Source organism: Lampetra fluviatilis, chromosome 55 (assembly GCF_964198595.1).
Source record: "Lampetra fluviatilis chromosome 55, kcLamFluv1.1, whole genome shotgun sequence".
Classification (NCBI taxonomy): domain Eukaryota; kingdom Metazoa; phylum Chordata; class Hyperoartia; order Petromyzontiformes; family Petromyzontidae; genus Lampetra; species Lampetra fluviatilis.
This window is the reverse complement of record NC_136329.1, coordinates 8954467-8959466: the sequence shown is the minus strand read 5'-3', so window position 1 is coordinate 8959466 and position 5000 is coordinate 8954467. Positions and strand designations below refer to the sequence as shown.

General features: G+C 54.3%; 2 protein-coding genes across 2 annotated transcripts in view; one reads left to right on the top strand and one right to left on the bottom strand.

Moving 5' to 3' along the window:
* The window catches only part of LOC144949917 (cysteine and histidine-rich domain-containing protein 1-like), a 32743-nt gene extending 29986 nt beyond the window's left edge, over nucleotides 1-2757 (top strand). The window contains 3 exon segments of the mRNA XM_078879903.1: nucleotides 445-507; nucleotides 2549-2663; nucleotides 2666-2757. Coding sequence (XP_078736029.1) covers nucleotides 445-507; nucleotides 2549-2663; nucleotides 2666-2718 — 231 coding nt within the window. The 3' untranslated portion in view covers nucleotides 2719-2757.
* A 949-nt stretch (nucleotides 2758-3706) lies between these two features.
* The window catches only part of LOC144949974 (cleavage stimulation factor subunit 2-like), a 25857-nt gene continuing 24563 nt past the window's right edge, over nucleotides 3707-5000 (bottom strand). Inside the window, exon 12 of the mRNA XM_078879964.1 lies at nucleotides 3707-3727. Within this exon, the coding sequence (XP_078736090.1) occupies nucleotides 3707-3727 (21 nt within the window). The remainder of the gene's footprint in view (nucleotides 3728-5000) is intronic.

Here is a 5000-nt window from a genome sequence, read left to right as displayed (position 1 = left end):
CTCACTCACCACTCATCCACCCACTCACCACTCACTCACCACTCACTCACCACTTACTCACCACTCACTCACCACTCACTCACCACTCACTCACCACTCATCCACCCACTCACCACTCACTCACCACTCACTCACCACTCACTCACCACTCACTCACCACTCACTCACCACTCACTCACCACTCACTCACCACTCACTCACCACTCACCACTCATCCACCCACTCACCACTCACTCACCACTCACTCACCACTCACTCACCACTCATCCACCCACTCACCACTCACTCACCACCCACTCACCACTCACTCACCACTCACTCACTGTGTGTGTCTCACTCTGTGTGTGTACTCTGTGTGTGTCTCACTCTGCGTGTACTCTGTGTGTGTCTCACTCTGCGTGTGTACTCTGTGTGTGTCTCACTCTGCGTGTGTTTGTCTCACAGCTGATTGTGGGAGTGGAGTTTGAGGGGGACAAGGAGTTCAACCTGGACGTCGAACTCTTTGGGGTGAGAGGTCACAGAGAGGTCACAGCTCACAGAGGTCGCATAGAGGTCGCAGAGGTCACAGCTCACAGAGGTCACAGAGGTCACAGGTAGCAGGTTGCACCCACAACCCTGTACACACTTCGTGTGTGTGTAGTGTAGTGTGTGTGTAGTGTGTGTGTGTGTAGTGTGTGTGTAGTGTGTGTGTGTAGTGTGTGTAGTGTGTGTGTGTAGTGTGTGTGTGTAGTGTGTGTGTGTAGTGTGTGTGTGTAGTGTGTGTAGTGTGTGTGTAGTGTGTGTGTGTAGTGTGTGTAGTGTGTGTGTGTAGTGTGTGTGTGTAGTGTGTGTGTGTGTAGTGTGTGTGTAGTGTAGTGTGTGTGTGTGTAGTGTGTGTGTAGTGTGTGTGTGTAGTGTGTGTAGTGTGTGTGTGTAGTGTGTGTGTGTAGTGTGTGTGTGTGTAGTGTGTGTGTAGTGTGTGTGTGTAGTGTGTGTAGTGTGTGTGTAGTGTGTGTAGTGTGTAGTGTGTGTGTGTGTAGTGTGTGTGTGTAGTGTGTGTGTGTAGTGTAGTGTGTGTGTGTGTAGTGTGTGTGTAGTGTGTGTGTGTAGTGTGTGTAGTGTGTGTGTGTAGTGTGTGTGTGTAGTGTGTGTGTGTAGTGTGTGTGTGTAGTGTGTGTGTGTAGTGTGTGTGTGTAGTGTGTGTGTGTAGTGTGTGTGTAGTGTGTGTGTAGTGTGTGTGTAGTGTGTGTAGTGTAGTGTGTGTGTAGTGTGTGTGCAGTGTGTGTGTGTAGTGTGTGTGTAGTGTGTGTGTAGTGTGTGTGTAGTGTGTGTGTAGTGTGTGTGTAGTGTGTGTGTGTAGTGTGTGTGTAGTGTGTGTGTGTAGTGTGTGTGTAGTGTGTGTGTGTAGTGTGTGTGTGTAGTGTGTATGTAGTGTGTGTGTAATCTGTGTGTGTGTAGTGTGTGTGTGTAGTGTGTGTGTAGTGTGTGTGTAGTGTGTGTGTAGTGTGTGTGTAGTGTGTGTGTAGTGTGTGTGTAGTGTGTGTGTAGTGTGTATGTAGTGTGTGTGTAATCTGTGTGTGTGTAGTGTGTGTGTAGTGTGTGTGTAGTGTGTGTAGTGTGTGTGTGTAGTGTGTGTGTAGTGTGTGTGTAGTGTGTGTGTGTAGTGTGTGTGTAGTGTGTGTGTAGTGTGTGTGTAGTGTGTGTGTAGTGTGTGTGTAGTGTGTGTGTAGTGTGTGTGTAGTGTGTGTGTAGTGTGTGTGTGTAGTGTGTGTGTGTAGTGTGTGTGTGTAATCTGTGTGTGTAGTGTGTGTAGTGTGTGTGTGTAGTGTGTGTGTAGTGTGTGTGTGTAGTGTGTGTGTAGTGTGTGTGTAGTGTGTGTGTAGTGTGTGTGTAGTGTGTGTGTAGTGTGTGTGTAGTGTGTGTGTAGTGTGTGTGTGTAGTGTGTGTGTGTAGTGTGTGTGTAGTGTGTGTATGTAATCTGTGTGTGTGTAGTGTGTGTGTGTAGTGTGTGTGTAGTCTGTGTAGTGTGTGTAGTGTGTGTAGTGTGTGTGTAGTGTGTGTGTAGTGTGTGTGTAGTCTGTGTAGTGTGTGTGTGTGTAGTGTGTGTGTAGTCTGTGTAGTGTGTGTGTGTGTGTAGTGTGTGTGTAGTGTGTGTGTATGTAGTGTGTGTGTAGTGTGTGTGTAGTGTGTGTGTAGTGTGTGTGTAATCTGTGTGTGCGTAGTGTGTGTGTGTGTGTAGTGTGTGTGTGTGTAGTGTGTGTGTGTAGTGTGTGTGTGTGTAGTGTGTGTGTGTAGTGTGTGTGTGTGGTGTGTGTGTAGTGTGTGTGTGTGTAGTGTGTGTGTGTAGTGTGTGTGTGTAATCTGTGTGTGTAGTGTGTGTGTGTAGTGTGTGTGTGTATGTAGTGTGTGTGTAGTGTGTGTATGTAGTTTGTATGTAGTGTGTGTATGTAGTGTAGTGTGTATGTAGTGTGTGTATGTAATGTGTGTGTAGTGTGTGTGTGTATGTAGTGTGTATGTAGTGTGTGTGTGTAATCTGTGTGTGTGTGCGTGGGGGTTGGTGGGTCACCAGGTGATCGACCCTGCGTGCAGCTCTGTGGCGATGGCTCCGTCCAAGGTGGAGGTGACGCTCACCAAGAGCCCGCCACGACCTCGCTGGACCTCACTGGCTCAGCAGCCCCCCACACAGACACACACGCTGACGATGACGACGACGACGATGATGAGGGGGGGCGGTACTGAGAGGGGGTGTCAGTGACACACTGGGGGGGTCACACAGACACTGGGGGGGTCAGTGACACACTGGGGGGGTCACACAGACACTGGGGGTGTCAGTGACACACTGGGGGGGGTCACTCAGACACTGGGGGGGTCAGAGACACTGGGGGGGGGGGGGGGGGTCACTCAGACAGACACGGGGTAGGAACCTCCTGGTTTCACCAGCCCACAGGGGATTATTGTGTCCGTCCGTTCGTCCGTCGTGTAGGGAGGGGCTGGGTGGGGAGGGTGGGGAGGGGCTGGGTGGGGAGGGTGGGGAGGGGCTGGGTGGGGAGGGTGGGGAGGGGCTGGGTGGGGTGGGGCTGGGTGGGGAGGGGCTGGGTGGGGTGGGGCTGGGTGGGGCCGGGTGGGGAGGGGCTGGGTGGGGAGTGGTGGGGAGGGGCTGGGTGGGGAGGGGCTGGGTGGGGAGGGGCTGGGTGGGGTGGGGTGGGGCTGGGTGGGGAGGGGCTGGGTGGGGAGGGGTGGGGAGGGGCTGGGTGGGGAGGGTGGGGAGGGGCTTGGTGGGGTGGGGCGGGGTGGGGCTGGGTGGGGAGAGGCTGGGTGGGGGGTGGGAGGGGTGGGGCTGAGAGGGGAGGGGCTGGGTGGGGTGGGGAGGGGCTGGGTGGGGCTGGGTGGGGAGGGGCTGGGTGGGGTGGGGCTGGGTGGGGGGTGGGAGGGGCTGGGTGGGAGGGGCTGGGTGGGGAGGGGCTGGGTGGGGAGGGGCTGGGTGGGGAGGGGCTGGGTGGGGTGGGGAGGGGCTGGGTGGGGAGGGGCTGGGTGGGGGGGTAGGAGGGGTGGGGCTGGGTGGGGGAGGGTGGGGCTGGGTGGGGAGGGTGGGGCTGGGTGGGGGAGGGTGGGGCTGGGTGGGGAGGGTGGGGCTGGGTGGGGAGGGTGGGGCTGGGGAGGTTGGGGGCTGGGTGGGGAGGGGCTGGTCACCCCGTGGTGCCCTTATAAAACTCAACGTTTAACCCACTCACGCGGGCTTGTGCCCGCCCTCACAGTCGGGCATATTTGCGGAATACACCACGCCGCTGTTGACCCTGCAGGCCATTGACCGAGCAACCCAACGTGTTCCTACCAGCTCCCTCCACAGCAGGAATGTGTTTAAAGTTATCTTGACATCGGCATTAAAGCATTTCACTTGTCTCGTTTGCTTTTCAGACGACGTTTTTTTTATTGGAAAATATTTGTGTCGATTTAAAGGGTTGAACCGATTTTAATGAGAAGTCTGCAGCTTGTGTGTCATCTCTATGAAGATACAAGTCGGACATTCACTTCGAGTGTTGGACAGGACTAACCGCCTGTGTGTTGGCAGAGTAAACCCACCACAACATTCACAATCTGAGTACGACGTTTCGCCAGTAATTACAACCCATATACCATCAGATGGACAGCCGGAATGGCCTCACTTGATGAACAGAGAGACACACAGAGACTGACAGCCACCAACAGAGACACGCAGACCCACAGAGACACACAGACCCACAGAGACACACAGACTCAGAGACCCACAGACACACACAGAGACCCACAGAGAGACCCATAGACCCACAGAGACACAGAGACACACAGAGACCCACAGAGACACAAAGAGACCCAGAGACCCACAGAGACTCACAGAGACACACAGAGACCAACAGAGACCCACACAGAGACTCACAGAGACCCACACAGAGACTCACACAGAGACTCGCAGAGACTTAGAGACCCACAGACACACACAGAGACTCAGAGACACACAGACACCCACAGAGACCCACACAGAGACCCACAGAGACACACAAGAGACCCACAGACACACACAGAGACTCAGAGACACACAGACACCCACAGAGACCCACACAGAGACCCACAGAGACACACAAGAGACCCACAGACACACACAGAGACTCAGAGACACACAGACACCCACAGAGACACACAGAGACACAGAGACACCCACAGAGACACCCACAGAGACACACAGACTCACACAGAGACTCACACAGAGACCCACAGAGACACACAGAGACACACAGAGACACACAGACACTCACACAGAGACCCACAGAGACTCACACAGAGACCCATACAGAGAGACACAGAGACACACAAGAGACCCACAGACACCCACAGACACCCACAGACACCCACAGAGACCCACACAGAGACTCACAGGCCTGCTCCACTCAATGCCACACAAGGCAGCCATGGGCAGTGGTTTTCACAGCGGTGTTTTATTCAACTTCAAGCAAACATCAACAAACAAACAAACCGGGAGGACGGCG